This window comes from Rhinolophus sinicus, linkage group LG13, assembly GCF_036562045.2.
Source record: "Rhinolophus sinicus isolate RSC01 linkage group LG13, ASM3656204v1, whole genome shotgun sequence".
Classification (NCBI taxonomy): Eukaryota; Metazoa; Chordata; class Mammalia; order Chiroptera; family Rhinolophidae; genus Rhinolophus; species Rhinolophus sinicus.
Window position 1 is genome coordinate 29,555,259 of NC_133762.1, and position 18,186 is coordinate 29,573,444.

At 47.2% G+C, this 18,186-nt stretch overlaps 1 protein-coding gene across 5 annotated transcripts in view; it reads right to left on the bottom strand.

Moving 5' to 3' along the window:
• GDAP1L1 (ganglioside induced differentiation associated protein 1 like 1) overlaps positions 1-18,151 on the bottom strand; it is a 34,637-nt gene extending 16,486 nt beyond the window's left edge. For 2 of the 5 annotated variants that reach the window (XM_019748663.2, XM_074317192.1), the window contains exons 1-6: positions 18,022-18,151; positions 15,575-15,804; positions 10,122-10,258; positions 8,313-8,510; positions 8,078-8,212; positions 2,286-6,151 (exon numbers count right to left, since the gene is read on the bottom strand). In XM_019748663.2, the coding sequence (XP_019604222.1) occupies positions 2,286-2,465 (180 nt within the window). In that variant the 5' untranslated portion in view covers positions 2,466-6,151; positions 8,078-8,212; positions 8,313-8,510; ... (1 more) ...; positions 15,575-15,804; positions 18,022-18,151. Of the gene's footprint in view, positions 1-2,285; positions 6,152-6,176; positions 6,290-8,077; positions 8,213-8,312; positions 8,511-10,121; positions 10,259-10,915; positions 11,042-15,574; positions 15,805-18,021 lie in introns of those variants that run through there. The other 3 variants (XM_074317194.1, XM_074317193.1, XM_019748656.2) reach the window with 3 other exon arrangements.
• Between the last annotated feature and the right edge of the window lie 35 nt (positions 18,152-18,186).

Here is an 18,186-nt window from a genome sequence, read left to right on the forward strand (position 1 = left end):
CCATGGGGAACTGCTCCCTGCGTGCACGCAAGGCCCTTCGGGACTAAAGGGAGGGAAGAAAACTTACCTGCTAAGCTCCTACTACATGCCAGACACTTAACATACATCCATGTCCTCTCAATCCCCCAGAAATTCTGCAGGGTAGGATGCAAATGTCCCCTTTTATAGATGAGCATGTCAAGGCACAGAGAGGTGAAGTGACTTGTCCAAGGTCACACAGCCAGTAGCACTCAAGAAGAGACTGGAACCCAGGACCATCTGACTATAGAGCCCATGCCCTTTCTGCCAGGCTACACTGCCTCTAGAACCCTCCATGGGCCCCTGGGCAGGAGGAAGGCCTGGCAGGGGCGGCAGTAAGATGCCCAGGCTGGCTTGATCAGAGGCTTGGTCACAAGTGGGATTGTGGTAGGAGATCTCATCCCTGACTGAGGGACCATTTTAGCCCTGAGCTCAGGCCGAATAGGAAGTATTCCATAGTGGGAAGAGCAGGAGGCTCCTTCGGGGGGATGGTATTGGGGGTGCCATCCTTCTGCCTCCCATGCAGTCCCAGCCACAAGGGCTTGGCTCCTAAGGTTCTGGATGGGAGGAGATGCTGGCATCTGGAGGTCAGACTGATTCATCTCCAAACCTCCGGCCACGTACATAGAGCCTGGCACACAGTGGGTGTTCAGCATGTATGTGTAAAATTCATGGACAAGTACCAGTGTGACTTTGGTTAACCCGACCCCTCCTTTACCTAGCACTGTAATGACATCATAACATCCATTATTAACAGAGCCTCAACTCTGTGCCAGGCACTGCCATCTGCACGTTTTGTGCACCATCTCATTTCACCATCATAATAGCACTCTGAGGGAGGTATTGCCATTAGTTCCATTTTACAGATTACAAAACTGAGACTTTGGAGAGGCAAAGTGACCTGTCCAAAGCCCCACAGTAAGTTACTGGGGAAGACAGCTCTTCCACTGGGGATTGTCTGGACTCAGAGTCTATACCCTAAACTGGTGTTACCCAAAGGGAGATCGTTGGACCAGCTTCATCAGCATCACCTGGTAGCTTGTTAGAAATGCATCTTGAGCCAGACCTACTGAGTCAGAATCTCTGGGATGGGACCCAACAGTCCGTGCTTTAACCAGGATCATGCAGTGATTCTAAGGCAGTCAAGTTTGAGTAGTACCAATCTAGAACACTGATTTATACCGCCTCTTCAACCACCCTCTCATCCATCCTGAGCAGTGTTGGAATTAGAAGTTGCTATTATTATTATCCCATTTTCCAGATGATAAAACTGAGCCTGGGCCAAGACTCAAACACAAATCTTTTGATTCCAAGGCACCTTTCTCTTTACAGAAACGGTTTCTCCATCTGGAAAATGAGTGAATGACCCAAAAGGATCTTCCAGGAAGAAGAGGAGTCGGAGGGCCAAGCAATGGGGCCTGAATGCTGGGTCCTGGCCGTGGTGCTGAATCTGTGCCCCACGAACAGGTCAACCACCCAGGGCAAGAGATTGCGCCCCTAGAGGCACTCGTGTCTTATCAGCGCAGTGCCGGGTGCTCACCCCCAGGAAGCGGGAACCCCAATAACTCAGCACCAGGCTGGATTCCCAACTGCCCCCTCAACTCCCCTGGGTCTGAGAAGGGGCGGAGAGGCTATCTGTACCTTTAAGAGCAAAACAGATCTTAAGGCCCGGCAGGTCTGAGAAAATGAGTTAACTCCTTCCTTCTCAAGATAAGGGTGTGTGTGGGAAGGGGCGGCGGGGTGTCGGAGGGGGGTGGGACGCTAGAGACAGACCCTCCAAGCCCCAGTCAGAGGAAGGCCCCCCACCAGGCGGAGGCGCAGAGGAGCTGTGACCTGCGGGGGCCTGTAGTATCTAGGACAGCAGCGCAGAGGGAGGGCCTGCAGGCTGGACCCCAGGAAGCGCCCCTCCTCCCTCCCCGCAGCAGCCGCCCCCTCCAACAGGCCGCCTTCCCAGCGGTGCCCATTCCCTTCCCCTTGCCTTTCTTTGTCTCCTCTCAGCCCTCCAACAGACCGAGTCTTTTGGGAGGGAAAGAGGATGGGTATTCCTAGAACTGGGGACGATGCTCGTGGGGCCCAAGGCAGGGCCAGTCCCCCCCCCCCGCCCCCCAGGAGAGCAGCCCGGCGGCTCCCGTCCTCCGGCCCCGAAACCCCAGATTCCACCCAGCAGTCTCTCGCCAGCTCATTAGCCCCCTTAAGCCCACCGAGATCCCCTCCTCCAGCGTCCTAGCCACCAGGCGATCCGGTTCCCCTGCTTTCTCAGGCTGTACCTTCTGAGAGCTGAAGGACTGGGTCCAGTGGTACAGAACCAGGCTCTCCTTGGGCCAATGGGCGGGGCTGGCCGCCTCCGGCGCGTCGGGGGCCTCGGCAGGCTTGGCCGCGTCGCTCTCCAGCGCCGAGATGGGCCACCAGCTGCAGTTGGTGGGGGTCAGGTTGTTGGGGGTCGCCATGACAGCACGGAATCTGAGGGAGGAAAGCAGGAGGCTCCGGCAGTAGCGGCTCTCTCTCGCCCAGCATCACATGGCCTCGCGGAGCCTGTCCCTCTCCTTCGCTCCCTCCCTCCCTCCCCTCTCGGCGAATGTCATTACTCACTGGGCGAGAGGGGGAGGGGGCGAGGGGATCCCGGGAGCTCCTTCTCTCTTCCTCCCCGTGGCCCGCCCCTGGCCCGTGCCGGACGAGCCACCAGTCCTCCGTCGGGCTCCGTGGAGCCATGGGGAAATGGGCCGTGCCCCCCAAATAGCTCGTATCTGGCCGGTCACTGGCAGATGATTCCACCATTATAAACGCATTCTGCTTCTCAATCTTCTAAGAAGCAAATATTTCTTTAGGACAACTGGTGTTATGGATCCATTGCTTTTAAAATTAGTGTCTGTAAACAGCTCGTCTCTCTTTGAAGCTGTTATTTTCTGACTTTTCTCTTGAAGAACCACTAAGGGCAGAAGGGAACAAGCTGGCTTATTGTGTGTCCAGGCTCTGTTCTAAGGGCTTTACAATCATCCACTCATTTATTCCTCACAATAATCCTATTAGCCTCATTTTACAGAGGAGGAAACCGAGGCACAGAGACGCTACGTGCCCTTGCCCAAGGTCACCTAGCTAGTAAGTGGTGGAGCTGAGATTAGAACCCAGGCTGTCTGGCTCCAGAGTCTTAAACAGCAGCACAGCATACATTTATCATCCCAAGCACTTTACATGCATCATCTCATTTCATCTGCAAAATAATATTTCCCAGATGAGGAAGGTGAGACTCAGAGATGTCAGTCATTGGTCCAAGGTCACATCTTCACCCCAAGAGACTGAGGCCCAACTAGAAGAGCCCATAGGAACACCTTTGCTGTTACAGTTTATCCGAAACATTCATGGGACCTTTACATAAAGTTTTGTAATATACCCTTGCTTTCCTTACTATAAATATTGTTTTATTTACCATTGAGCAAATAGATGCTCCTGAAAAATAAGCTTCTCAGTTTGCGCCCCCCTCACCCTCGCCATGCTACCAAGGACTCTTAGGTACATCACTCTCCCAGACTGACAGGCATGGCTCTTGAGCAATCAGTGTTCCTTCTACCAGTAACAAAAGTTCTGTGGCCCAGGGGTTTCCCTTTTTGCTTTGGCTGCCAGGAAGCTTGCAACTACATTTTCTTTTAAGTCCTAGTTGCCGCATTAGCCTCCGTGGTTCAGCAAATTCTTTTTCAAAGTGTCTTGTGGTTCATAGTTTGATTTTGCAAAGAAGGATATAGTGTGTCGAGGGAAAATTCAAATGTCTGTGAATTCAGGGGAGTTTAAGACCTTAGAAATTTGATCAAGGTGGAAAACTGGCCCCTACCTTTGTCTTTGCTGAATGTATCCAGGGAGCCAAACTCATAGCAATCACACTCAAATGTGTATTCATCCCCTCAGCAAATATTAATTGTGCATCTACTATGTGCTAGGCACTTCGATGGCACAAGAGATATAGTGATACATAAGACAGACACTGGCCTGCTTTCTGTACTTTTCACTTAGCAGTACATCTTGAAAAGTTTCCTATCAGCACAGGTGTACTTTATAACAGTCTACATTGTATGGATGCACCATAATAAATTTAACAATTCCTACTGATGGACAGATGTGCTGTTTCTAAACAATGCTCTAGAGAATTATCTTTATTCATATATGAGTGAAGTCAGGTGGTTCTTGATGTTTTCTGTCTGACTTATTTCGCTTAGCATGATAATCTCAAGATCCATCCATGTTGTCGCAAATGGCAATATTACATCTTTTGTTATGGTCGAGTAGTATTCCATTGTGTGTATGTACCACATCTTCTTTACCCAGTCATCTATTGAAGGACACTTTGGTTGTTTCCATGTCTTGGCCACCATAAATAATGCACCAACAGACGTTTGTTGGGAAATTGCTCATTTTAAAATCTGCTAGAAAAAAAATAGAACACTGGTGCAGGTGTAACAAAACATATCTGTGGGTTTGTTGGTTGGATCTGAGCCCTCACATTGTCAGTTTGCAGCCTCTGCTTTAATAATTTAATTTTTGCCACCATCATGGAAGCAGTATGTTAGTTAACATAGCACTAGCTACTGTAACAGATAAACTGCCCAATCGCAGCAGCTTTACATAGAAGCTTATTTTTCAGTCACATAAAAGTCCAATTAGCAGTAGGAGGAGCAGAGACTTCTGTTAACTTTCCCATGTGTCTTCCCAGATCACCCACGCGTTGATATCCAATGGGCAGAGAGTGAAGAGAGAGCTGAGGACCACTGAGCACTCCTAATTCTGCCCACGTTCCACTGGCCAGAACGCAGTCCTGTAGTCGCCCCACCTAATGGCAAAGTGGAGCTGGGCAATGTAGTCCCTGGCCTGTGGCAGCCACTTTCCAACAACGCTATCCTGCGGACTACTGGGCACGTAGGTTTCTGAGGGATGGTTGCCCATCTCTGCCTCATGCAGTCATCATCCCCATTTTACAGATGAAGAAACAAATCTCAGAGAGGCTAAGTAAGCTGTGAGGACTCACACAGCCAGGGGCACTGTCTTTCCAACTCCAATCCCGGGGCCTTTCCTCGACCTCAGTGTTTCCCAATCTTGCCATCTCCTAAGAATCATCTGTGGCACTTGTTAGACATACATGGCCCTGGACCTTGCCCCAGACCTTGAATCTGAAGCTCAGGGCGGAGCGGAGCGTAGTAACCTGTATTTCCATCAAGAATTCCAGATGATTCTTACATCAGGCTCTACACCAGGGACTGTACCTTAGAATCATCCGGGAGAGCTTTGTGAAATGCTAATCTCCTGGCCCCAATCCCCAGAAATGGATTCAATTGGTCTGCAGGGGGGCCCCCTGACATCGACATTATATAAAACTCCCAGGTGACTGGTGTGCAGCCAGGGCTGGGAACCACTGCCTCTGCTCCCACATCAAACTGGACTATCCATCAGTTGTCTGTGGGAGCTTTTCAAACTAAAGCAGAGAGGGAGAGGAAGAGAGGGAGAGGGAGAGAGGGAGGGAGGGAGGGAGGGAGAGAAAGATCAATGAGCGAGTCTCCAGAAGACTCCGAATCAGCAGGTTTGGGTGAGGCAAAGTGTCCATATTTTCAAAGCACGGCAAGGGACTGTGCTACCACTGTCCTGGGGCTTTGCTGTTCCGAATGTGGTTTAAAGTATCAGCACATAACTGGGAACTGTTAAGAAATGCAGACTCTCAGGCCCTACCCTAGACCTGCTGAATCTGAATCCAGTTTAATAAGACCCCCCACCCCCCCGGAGATTAGCACACACCCACACACCTTAGTGTGAAAGTACTGATCTAAGGTACACAGGCTCTTTCTGGGAGGGCCACAGACCAGGTCCTCCAATCACAGCTGACTCATCTTCTCTCACATCCCCACCGACCTCTTGAAGCTGCAGAACCTTTCCAAGTGTCACGAGCATAGTCTGTCCTCAAGGGTCTGGGCCTCACTGCCCCCACGTGTGGCCATCTGTTCACGGATCCTTCACTGGAAGGTCTGGGCATGTGCACGGTTCGATGAATCAATAGGGGGCTTCCTGCCACAGAAGGACATCATGGACGCTGGGTATTGACTAGAGGGCAAGACCATGGGATTGGATGCTTCATCTGAAGATCTAACGCTCTTCAGACCTGCAGAGTGGGGAAGAAGACAGACCTGTTTGGTGAGGTTCTGAGACCAATCATGGTGGGGAGGTTGCAGTTTAATATAAGGAAAAGCTTCAAACAAGCAGGAAGAAGCCAAGTTGAGAGTCCTAAGCTTCCTGTTCCCTGAAAAAAACAAGCAGAAGTTGAATGGCCTTCATGCAGGACACCTGGAAGCAACCTCTGGACTTCCAGGTGAAACATGCAAGCCCCTCAAAGGCAGGGAGGCCGGGTCAAGGCATGAGAAGAAGGAGAGGGATCATTCCGGGTTTTACTGTGTCAATCAGTCACGAAGGCAGTTTGGTTAAACACACACTACGGTTCGTGCATGAAATAATTTCCGTGTTGGTTTCCACTGGTTTGAAAGCTCAGTGAGGGCAGTGGCTGGGCTACCTGTGGAGTCCATGACACCTGGCAGACGCTCTGGCATATTATAGCACCTGCCCAGTAAATACTTGTTGACTTAAATGTAAATGGCTGAAAATGAGCATTACTCCCTTGTCTCTCACTGGTAACTTCTGTGCACTGTAGGATAATGTGGCCTCCTTTTGTGCCTCTCCTTTAAAGTATTTCTGGCAGGTGTTCAAATTGTCCGTGTTTTTCTTCTTTTCTCAATCAGTTCTAATTCTTTTTCATTAAGCTTATATCTGCACAGTATTCTTTGTAATGGCTAAACAACTGAGAAATCCTGAATGGCCCATTAAAGGGGGTTTGTTTATTCAACCATTCAGGGGCTCTCTCCCCCCAAAGCCCACCCACCAATCCAAGTTAAGAACCTCTTATCTAGCCAGATCCCAACAAGATGCCAACAGCACGGTCTCTGAGTGGGTAGAATTATGGGGGTTCTCTACCGTGTTTCCCCGAAAATAAGACCTAGCCGGACAATCAGCTCTAATGCGTCTTTTAGAGCAAAAATTAATATAAGACCCGGTCTTGTTTTACTGTAAGAACTGATATAATATGTATAACGTAATATATGTAAAATATTAAATATTTAAATATAGTAAATATAGTAAATAATGTAATATATATTATATATAAAATATTTAAATATAGTAAATAATGTAATATATATAATATAATGTAATATAAGTAAAATATTATAGTAAAATAAGACCGGGTCTTACATTAATTTTTGCTCCAAAAGACGCGTTAGAGCTAATGGTCTGGCTAGGTCTTATTCTCGGGGAAGCACAGTATGAACTACTGTTTCCTTGGCTCTACCTTCTGACTTTTTTTTTCTGTTCTGAACATCTATTACTTTCAAGTAAGAAAAACTAACCAACTGGAAGTGGATTGTTTCTAAACTCTATTTTAAACCTCTAATTCACTTTAGCCAGCTTTATCTAATTGGCAGTGTTTTGAGAAAATTGCAAACTGAAAAACAGCGTGAACGCTTCCAATAACCACTTAGCAAGGAAGCTAAGGCCCAAAGAAGTAAAGGGATTTATCTGTCCCAGGGTGCACAGCGAGGCAGGAGTGGAGCTCAGGCTCTGACTTTCAGACGGCTGTTCTTTCCCTACTATCACCCTTTCCCTCCTCTCCCCACCGCACTCCCCACTGTGAACCCTGTACTGCTTTCTGAGTCAGCCATGTAGGGGTGTCTCAGGCAGGTATTCATGGCCTCAGAGATGGCAGCTCCATTCCACTGACATGCTTTGTGTGGATTCCAGAGTGTGGAGAGAGCCATCAGACCAGGCAGACTCCACATAAACCTTTGCTTGCTGCTGGAAAACCACAGCAGGCTGCAGATCAAATGCAGAGAGCTGCTGGCAGAAGTCCTGTTCCTGGCACCAAGGCCAGACCTGTCTGCCCACTTTCCAAGTCTGCTATTGGGTGATCCGCAAAGGCTGTAGGCAAGTCTATGCCACTTCTGCCACATGGGACATTTTCTTGGGAGTATCCGGGTATTACCGAGAAGTCCTCCCTCCGTGGACACTTCCTCCAGGCTGGCTCGGGCTTGCTCTGAGCCAAATGAAAGGAGCAGGACTTCTCCAGCACCCCCAACCATGCTGGGCAGGGCTCCACTCCTTTTCCTTTCGACAGGACCTAGTAGAGGAAATGTGAACATCAGAGCCTATGCCAGCAGCTCCAGGCTCCATAGAAACCCCAAGCGCTTGGCTCAGCTGTGACAGTCTGGGACACTCACAGGGTGAATGGATGTCAGGTTTCACCGCTGAGAAATGAGCAGTTTCCTGGTGTCTGGGCAGATGAGTCCATGGTGGGTGCTCTGGGTCAGCACAAGATACGTGTGGTTTGGAGCCCTGGTCTGCGGTGAGGAGTACCTCTCGGCTAAGACGATTCTCTGAGGTGGCTCCTGGGTCTGGGTGTCCACTGAGAGACGGTGCTTTGAAGGAGCAAGAGAGAAATTCTGAAGGCAGAGGGGGAGACTTGAACCTGAAGTACTGACGGTTTCTCAAGGCCCGTCCGTATTCAGGATTTCTTTCTACACATTATCAGAGAAAAACAAGCAGGCACCTATACGATTAAATTTTAAGGACCAACTGCACAGTAATAAATCAAAGAGGTATAGAGTTTTAAAAATCTTTAATGGCTTTAGAAAAATACAAAAGTAATACATATTCATTATAACAAATTTAAATAATATATAAAATAAGAAGTAAAAATTAACTCCATTCTCCTGAAAAGGTACAAAGTAAAGTATAATGTTTTCAAACTAGCTGATTGGCAAGATGAAAAAGACGGCAATCCCCAGCACTGACCAGGGTGTCGTGTAGGGCGTGTCAGCCTCGGCACGACTGACACAATTCTGTGTTGGGGAGAAGTGTCCTGAGGATTGAGGGTGGTTGGCAGCTCCCTGGCCTCTACCCACCAGATGCCAGTAGCATCTTCTTCACTACCTCAGGCTGTGACAACCGAAAATGTCTCCAGACATTGTCGAATGTCCCTTCGGGTGCGAGTGAGGGCCACTGTAGGCAAACGGGCACCCCAAACACCATTGGTGGGAGTGGAATCTGGCAGTTTGATGTATCTATCAAATACCAAAGTTTGTGTCACCCACAATTTCACTTGAAAATACAAGAGTACAAACCTGCTTGAGGAATGTGCTCACACAGCACCAGTGGTAACATTTTTAAAAACTGGTAATGATCCAAATGACATTGGTGGGAAATTAGTTTTATTGATATATATGTATATGCCTGGACACAGAAAAGAACTAAATAGCTCTGATGGAGAGGTCTTCAAGATAAAATTGTGAAGGGTGAAAAAGCAAGGTGCAGAAGTGTAGAGGACATGTCTGTAAAGTGTAAAGAACAGAACTGTATGTGCAAGTATATACATTGGGAAAAAACATACACACGTAAGTTTGTACGAATGGATATTTTGAAAACCTGGCAGGAGGTGTGCTCAGCTAGAAACAGTGGTCACCTCTCTGCACAGCAGGATGCAGGGGGAGTACATGGAACTTTCCATTTCTACCTTAATATTTCAGCATCACTTGAATCATTTTACAACAAGGACATTGTAAAATAACAAAGAAAAGTAGAAAAGGAGGAAAAGGAGAAAAAGAAAGGAACCCTCAATGGAGTCCTACCTGCCCTTTCCTGGAGGGGTTCCTTGGGCTTAAGGGGTTCCTGGTGCCCCGCACTTTAAACTTCCCAAGGCAGCGTCCTATGTACCACCTCACCAAGCAATTCTTCTAAGTTGGCAGAGGGGTAATTTCCATCTTGCAAAAAGCGAAACTGAGGCTCAGAGTGCAATGACGTGCCCGAGGGCCCACCAGCAGGAAGTGGTGGACAGCATGGCCCTGGAGAGCGCAGAGGGAGCCCAGGTCCCTGGCGTCCCAGAGACTTCCACCGCGTGTCCCCCCCCAGTTACGGGGGTGGGTCCAGCCGTGGCCCTAACGTGCGTGCCCCGCCCCAGCACTCCTACCTGTGACTCCTACTCCTTCAACTCCTCTTTGGCTCTTATTCCCTCCACCAAAGCCAGTACTCACCTCCCCAGAGTAATTCTCCCCTTCCTGCTCTCCTTTGCTGCAGGCATCGTGATTTGGGAAGAGTGGGGCTTTGAGATCCAGCTGCTGTTGCTTTGCAGACGTAATTCAACAAGAGGCTTCACCTCTCTGGGCCTCAGCTGTGAAATGGAGATCAACACACCAAACTCCCAGAGTTGTTTCAAGGATCAAAGCAATCATGTGTGATGCGAATGCATTTTATACAATATGGAGGACTTAAAAAACATTAGTTAATTTTAACAAAATAAGGTTCTAGCTCTTTCTGGGGGGTTAGAATAACACTGGTAGGGTAACTGCAAATGGGAGTACATTGAATGGAAACCGGAACTTGACATATGGCACAATGACTGGCAATATACGCTGAGAAGGCCACACACAGTGCAGACAGATAATGGGTCAGTCCATCTGAGCGCGTACTTTACCTGAGCCAGGTGCCTTTAGAACCTGTTACTGGGCTTTGGGACCTGTGCTGTCACTGGGGAGAGATGCCACAATGCTAAACATCTTTGGGCAGGGGGATCAGGGAAACAAGGAAACCCAGTGTATTACCAGCACCATGGGTTATATTTCCACCTACAGGAAAATGGGCCAGGGCCAGGCAGGAAGCACGTTAATATGCCCATCCAGGGTTTATGGGACTACTCAGTTAATCTATTTACATTAGAAAAAGTAACAAACGCAGAAGCACCTTGGGCATCTCCTACCAATCCAGTGAAATGCGGTGAAAGCCACCTTGTAACGGAATGGCAGCAACAATGGGCAGACTTCAAGCTCACCTCACTGCTGGAGAGGGAATGGCGAGGTGGACCCGGAGTGTGTGAATGGTCGACAACCCTTCCTTTATGCAATCTATTGGTGCCTTACTGGAGACCTTAAATAGTTCATACCGTCTCACCCAGGAGCTGCAGGTATAAATGCTATTCTAAGAAAACAACCAGACTCATGATCAGATGTATACAAATACACACACACACACACACACACACACACATTTTCATTTGTATATACACACACAAACAAGGATTTTCAGCTCAGTGTTCTTTATTATAGCACACACACACCCCACCACTGTCCATATTTTGAGAAATGGTTAACTACAGAAGAAATTATGAATACATTTAAATTATTGACTACTATACAATTATTAAAATCATGTTTTTGAGGAATATTTTGTGACATGGAAAATACTTATATAATAATAGTTCATGAAAAAATATATAAAACTGTATACACAGTTTATCAGCAATTAAAACATATACACTGGAAATAATAATAGTGACAGCAGCAGCAACCTTTATAGGACGCTCACTATGAGCCCGGAGGTGTCCTATCACATTAGCCACTCATTTCTCTCCAAGGCCTCTGAGATGGGTACAATCATCCCCATTTCTCAGAGGAGTAAACGGAGGCACAGGCGCTTGGGCACAGTGCCCAAGGCCACATGGAGGGGTGGGTGTGGTGAGGCAGGATGTCTAACAGAGCCAGTCTGGCTCTCAGGAACTCGGCCACACTACGGCAAAATGCTGGGGCTGAACGACATAGAATTTGCTTCTTTATATTTTCCAAATTTTCTCCAGAGGTCATTTTTGTTAAAATCAGTTTTTATTATAAAAATAATATATTAATACATTAAACATACTCCCAAAGTATGGGAAGGGTATTAATAACCTCGGAGCCAGACACATGGTGTGAGGGGGTGTGAATCAAATTCAATTTGATTTCATTATACTGAAAGGGACCAGGAAAGGCCAGAAGACTAGGCTTATAAGTTGCACTGTTTTTGCACCTCTGAGTAGTAGCAGGTAAAAGCTGACCCTGCCACGGGGGCCAACCAGAGCTTCTCTCCTAGGAACTTGAATCTCATACGGAGGAACACGTAAGGTCAGAAATGTGTGGAACTGGCGCACTCCGATGACAATGCCCCACGGAGGCTGCCTGGGACTTCCCAGCACCTGGGCAAGTCTCTGGTCCCGTCAGATAAGGCCTGGTTGTTTCACGTTCCCTTTTGTTGAGGAAGCTTTCTGATATCCTGCCAGTAAATTCCTTTTCCACTCAAGCGAATCAGAGTAGATTTCTGTTCTCTGACACAGGATCCCCCCCGGAAGTGAATGTGAGATGAGGAGAGTGGTGAAGCAGGCCTCTGAGGACCACCAGATGGGCAGGCGAGGGGCGTGAGGATGACTGAACAGGAGAGGCTGAGAGGACGTTGTGGGGTAGTGGCCACGGAAGCTGGAAGGAGAGTGAGTTCAGAAGGAGGCCACATCCAGTGTCACATTGTGCTCAGAACTCAAGCAACGTAAGAACCAACAAAGGGGCCACTGCATTCAGCAACAAGGAAGTCACTCATGACCTTGGCAAAAAGTGCTTCAGTGAGAATGGAAGTCTGGTTGTAAAAGACTGAAGGTTGAGAATTGAAGAAGTAGAGATATTGACTATGGTTCTAAACGGGAGAAAAGGACAGGCGCTTAGGGGAATCCGGGGAGGAGGGGGCTTTGTGGGTTTTGGTTTTGCAGGGTTTTTTTTCCATTTTGTTTTTTAAAGACGAGAGAAAACATGGTGTGTGTTTGCATGTATGGAAAAGATGGTGTGAGTGTCCTGAGAAGGTGTGAAAGATGGCGACCAAAGTGATGCTAGAGTAGGGGTTGGTCCTAGAGGGAAGACCCTCTATGGAAGAGAGAAGGGGGAAAGATGGCCGTAGAAACAGGCAAAGATGAAAGGATGCAGAACAAGATCTCATATCCAATGGCTTCCGAAGATACAGGTGTACTTTTCTGATGCACCTTTTTGTCTTCCCTCAGCCAGAATTAGATGCTGATGAATTAGATGTAACTGGCAACATTTGAGGGGGCAGATTGGTTTAGAGCACATGGAAGAATCCTTGGGGCAACGTTAGGGTGAGCCAGGAAACCGTGATGCAACAGTCCAAATGCAGAATAAGTTCAAGACTCTTCTCTAGATACAGCTTAATTAAAAAAATATAAGCCATTGTGAAATTGGCAGATATAAGAAGTACAGATGCCTAAAGGCTTAGCTCGGCAGCTTTAGAGCACGGGCTCTTTAAATTTTTGATTGCTGTTGCTTTATACACATAATTCATTGTCAGAATTCACAAATCAGAACACAGGTCCACATTCGGAAGCCTGGCTGCCCCTGCCCCACCCCCACCATTCTTTGAAACACTTCTCTTAATGTGCTGTGTATCTTTTCAGTGTTTCTTTATGCAGAATACAAGCAATACAAATATCTATTCTTAGCCTGCATCTTGCCTCTTTCACTTACTATATCTAGAGATCCTTTCTCAAGCCACAAAGAGCTTCCTCTTTTTCCAGCTACATACTATCTCAGAGTGCGGCTGCGCCAGTTTCTGTGCCGTCCTCTACAGATGGACACCTGGGTTGGTTCCAATCTTTAGCTATTACAACCAGTGCTGCAGTGGATAACCTTCCACGTAAGTCATTACGTGTATGTAAAATGTCACCTGCAGGGTGGATGCCACACTTGTCATTTCTCAATGCCACCAGCAATGTCTGAAAGCACCTGCTGCCCACTGCCTCACCCACTGTTCCAGCCCCATCCTGTGCGCTGTCAAACTTTGGAATTTGGTTAAAATTGGTATCTCCGTGCACTTTTAGCAAGCATTTATCTTTTGCTTGAGCATCTTGTCATATGTTTAAGGGCCATTTGTATTTCTTTCTATGTGAACCATCTATTCATGTCCTTTTGTCCACTTTCTCTATTCTGCTGCTGCAAATGCTCTTAACCTGGGGTTTGTGGCTTTCTCAGAGGATCTCGTGATTCAGATAAGGTTAATAATTATAGGGAAAAAGAGAACCACTCACCCTAATCTAATGCGTATCTTTGTTGTAAGTTTTTAACTTTTAATTGGAGTTTAATATACACACAAAAAAATGTCCATATACTACGTGTACAGCTTGTGAACTGAACACACTTCTAAAACCAACATCTTAACCAACATCAAGAAACAGAATGTCACCAGCACCCCAGAAGCCCTACTCAATACTCTCTTTCCAGTCCTTGCCATTTACAGAATCTTTTCTCCTGCAAATTACTGCTTGATTCTGGTTTTTGGCCCTAACACCTTCCTGATGTTATCATACAATTTAAATTACAAAGTTCAAATGAATGAAGACGAATTGAATTGAATTGAATTGGAGAGAGAAGGCAAGCAATGCAGTAACACAGGGTCTTCAACAGTTTTGAAAACCCACTACTGTCAAGGGCTTTACCACAATGAAGAAAGAGACTCTGCGATCCTAGGGCTCCCTCTGCAGGTGATCAGTAGCCACGAGGAAAAGCCTCCCATCGCCTCCTGGAGCTCTGAGGATTAACTTGAGTCCTGGGACTCCAGTTGCTTCAGACTTACCCCCAACCAGCACAGAGAATAGGGCCAGGTTATTTATCAAAGCATCCCAAAGTCCTCATTCATTCCCCACTGCGTTACCCGACATTTCAGGAAAACAACTATCCAATAAAGACCATAATAGCTATGAAGAGAACGCCAAGAGAGTGCAGTTAATCTCTGCCGCAGCTTTCACCTATTCATCCCCAGGAGACTGCTGGGAAGGGCTCTGTTGCTAAAATCAACTGTCAAAGGAGTCAACAGCCCCCAGTTTTGGTTCTAAAAAGCCAGTGGGCAACTGTAATTATTTGCTGAGTGCGCTGGATGATTGACTTACTGACGGACTCACTCATTCAGTACACACAGTGGCACACCCTGTGGCAGGTACCAGGGACACAAGAGGCTGCCCGGGCCATGATGGAGTAAGTGTGAAGTGCTGTAGGATCACACAGTGTAGGGCCACTTAACTTACACAGGGGCACAGGGACTGAGGGAGGGAAAGTCAGGGGGAAAATGTAATAGACGTTTCCTGCAGAAGCTTAGAGTCTAGCTGGAGACACAAGAAATGTATGGGTCAATGTTAAAAAATAACTTCAGGAGGCACCTGAAGAAGTCCCAAGTGATGTGTTTCTGGAGTCCTGGAGATGGCGGGCCTGGGGCTGACAAAGCTGGCCAGTGGCAGACAGAGGAGCGAGAGGCTCTTCAGTTGTGGTTATGGGCAAGAAACAGATGTCCAGGGAGGCCAATAGGCCACCAATTGGAATCTCATGGTAGGAGAGAGTGGGAAGGGTTACCACCACCCAGGGTACATCCTTACAATTGTGGGTCCAAGAACTCTACTGAGTCAGTCACTGTTGATTGATGACCTATAAACCAGACACCAGTTTATTAATTTGCAGAAGGCAATACATCCTTCACCTAACTGGAATGCTGTGCTTGCCTTCTAGGGTTCCCTTCATTTCTTTACTCTTATTATTTCCCTCCCTCTCTTTGGGGGCTCTTGCCTTCTGCTGCAGCTTCCACAGCCACCCGCATGCTGGCTCCACAATCTCTATTTCCAGTCCGAATCTCTCACCTGAGCTGCAAACTCATGTATCTTCTGTCCCATAGACACTTCCACATGGCTACTGCACCGCTCTCAAGTTCAGTGTCCGAACTGAGCTCATCACTTAGACATCTCATTCTAAGGAGGCAGTGGGAGCTCAGACTAGCGGGACTGCCTCGGTTCCAGTTCTAGCTCCGTCACTTACTGGCTGTGTGACCTCAGGCAAGTTATTTTACTTCTCTTTGCTTCAGTTTCCTCATCTGGAAAATGAAGATGGTAAGGGTAATCTCAGGATTGTTGAGTGGATTAAAGTGAGATTTCTGACACACAGTAAAAGCTTTTAAAGTACTGGATTTACTATTATCTTCCATTTAAATGTTATTGTTCTTGTGTTCCCTGTCAACTGGATTCCATAGAGTTACATTAGAAATAGGCAACAATACCCATTCAGTTGCTCAAACTAGAAAGCACATTGTCATTGTCCACTTTCTCCTCCTGCTCACATCCAATCCCTCATCAAAGCCTGATCTGTACAACTTTCAGTCTCTTAACTTGCTCTCCATTCCTACAGCCACCTGCTCTTTGATCAATGTGCCATCCAGGCTAAAACCAGAGTAATCTTCCTACAATAAAATGGTCATTTCTCTTCTCTTCCACAGGCCCCATAGTTCTTAGAATAAACCCCTTGACATGGTCTTTAAGACCCTTCATGACCAGATTCCTGCTTTCATCTGTACTTCAAGCTGCTTATGTCCAAAACTAAATTTGCTCCCCATTCCCCGTAACCTGTTGGCTTCCTGGATTCTCCTCCTTAGTGAATGGTGCCACCTACTAGCCTCCCAAGAGGGTCTGGCCTTCCAAATACTGAGTAATGAACCACATTCTCAGAAAGCATCTCTGTGATGGAGATATACTGACATAAAGCTCTTTAAAACATTTTGGTTTTCAGTATTTAATGCCATAATGGATGGAAAAAGGTAAAATGAAGAATTCATCAAAATTGTATTTAGTGCTTACTAACCTCCAGGAACTGTGTTAAGCTCTGGGAATTCATTACTGATTTAGGATGTGTGTTTTATCTGAAGAAATATTTGAAATAAAAGCTTAAAACACATATTTGATCTCGATGCAAATCACTGGGCAATTTCCGAGGGAAAAAATGCATCATATTTTCCTTTTTTATTCTTTTCTAAGAGAGATGTTGAGAGACAGGCAGCAGTGGATGGACAGGCTTTAGAGAAATTAAATCCTGCTTCAGTCATTGACTAGCACTGTGCGACACAGGACAAGGAGAGCTAGACGTTATCTAATCTCTCAGAGTCCTAATCATCCTCATCTGTAATATGTGTAAAATCACAGGACATTAAATGAGAGAACATGTACATAGCCTCTGCGCAATAGAGGGCAACCATTATTATTAGCATCATTAGGTTTGATGTTGGAACTTTACAATCAAGTTATTCTTTTATCCCGTCACTTATTGAGCCTCTGGTATGAACAAGGGGGATTTCAAGTTTTACCCAGGGCTCATTACATGCTTTATGTTTAACAACGGTATACATGCCCTGTAGATTCCATTCCCAGACATGGGTCAGGCATTCCAAGGTCCGGCTGCAGTTAAGTGGGATACACTAAACTCTTTTCAACAGCCTATCTAGTTAGGTGACTATACCTACATACTGGGGAGTGCAGGTGGGAGGGTCCAGTTTGGGCTCAGGTAACGACTCTCACCCTAGGTTGGGCCAGAACCACTTCTACTGAGGAAAGCCATCTTTTCCCACAAACTCGGATGTGCCCACTTGGAGCTGGGACATGGTGAGTGAGGAGAGGCACAGCTAGATCAGCAAAACCAGTCCTGATGGAAGGGGTAGCAGTGGTTACACTGTCGTCGGAGTGACCATCAGAATCATAAAAATGGAAAAACCCCTACAAATCCGCTACTTAGGTGAATTTAGGTGAACTGCCTAATCCTTTTTGCAAAACTTAAGTGTTACGTGCATTTCTCCGTCGAGAGGGTCTGTATTTCTCGTTAAATTCTCAAAGGAGTCATGCCTGAAAAAACCGAGATTCGCCGTTAGGATTCCTCAGTTAACAGATGGAGAAACTGAGGCCGAGGGACGTAACAGCAGTTGCCTCAAGTCAAACAACCGGGGCACTAAAGTGAAGGCTTTTCCTTTCCAATTCCGATCTCACATTCGTGACCCGAGCCCTGTCTGATACCGCCTCGCTTCTCCGTAGGCCCTGAAAGAAGGCGACCGCGGATGTCACGCGTCCTGGAGACGTCGCAAGCGGTCCAGATTTTAACGTCGAGGAGACTCGGGGGACGCGCTCAGAGGTTGCCGCGGAGATTCCCCCACCCTGGCCTCACCCCGCAGAATTGGGGTGGCTTGGTGACTCCAGGTAGAGCACCAAGCACGGGGGACCCCAGGAACTGGAGGCGGCTCCGCCACTGCGAGGAACGACGCCTACTCACTCACCTGACAGAGAGGAAAAAGGGCACGCCCCAAAAGCCGGTCGCGAACGAACCCACTGCGGATCAAAGAGCGAGCGAAGAGAATAACAGGAAATGACGTTGGCGCACGTGCTTCCGAGAGGGGCGGGTACGAGGCGTTTGAGAGGCGCGGCCATCTTCTGCGCCTGTG